At 52.7% G+C, this 370-nt stretch overlaps 1 protein-coding gene across 2 annotated transcripts in view; it reads left to right on the top strand.

The window, feature by feature from the left end:
- Window positions 1-296: 296 nt before the first annotated feature.
- Window positions 297-370, top strand: part of ZNF333 (zinc finger protein 333) — a 16,797-nt gene continuing 16,723 nt past the window's right edge. Inside the window, exon 1 of one of the 2 annotated variants that reach the window (XM_077765327.1) lies at window positions 297-345. Coding sequence is in view for 1 of the 2 variants with exons in the window: in XM_077765322.1 (XP_077621448.1) it covers window positions 343-345 (3 nt within the window). In the remaining variant the exon portion in view is untranslated. The remainder of the gene's footprint in view (window positions 346-370) is intronic. The other variant, XM_077765322.1, reaches the window with a different exon arrangement.

Raw genomic sequence — 370 nt, 5'->3', positions numbered from 1 at the left:
CAGAGCGCCCGAAGCGGGACTCGATCTCATCGTGAGATTGTGACCTGAGCCGAAGTCAAGGGTTGGATGTTTAACCAACTGAGCTGCCCAGGCGCCCCTAATCGTTTTTATTAGATGAGAGGAACCAGCAGAAACGATGAGGGACTGTGGTCTGGAAGGTGGATCTGGGCACAGTACGTTGCTTATTGGGAAAGACTCCGTGTAAGGGTTTTCACTGGGCTGCCCTACCTGGGCCAAACCCCTGTTCAGTGCTCTGCTCCACCCTCACCCCTTTTTCTTACCTTGGTTTCTTTTATTGCAGGGAGGACACCTCATGAGACCTTAAATCCTGGCTCTGGTGTTATGGTGAGGGGGCTGGGAGAGTTGGAAT

This window comes from Crocuta crocuta, unplaced genomic scaffold, assembly GCF_008692635.1.
Source record: "Crocuta crocuta isolate KB4526 unplaced genomic scaffold, BGI_CrCroc_1.0 scaffold693, whole genome shotgun sequence".
NCBI lineage: Eukaryota > Metazoa > Chordata > Mammalia > Carnivora > Hyaenidae > Crocuta > Crocuta crocuta.
Note: the sequence above shows the minus strand (reverse complement) of the source record. Positions and strands in the feature narration are given on the sequence as shown.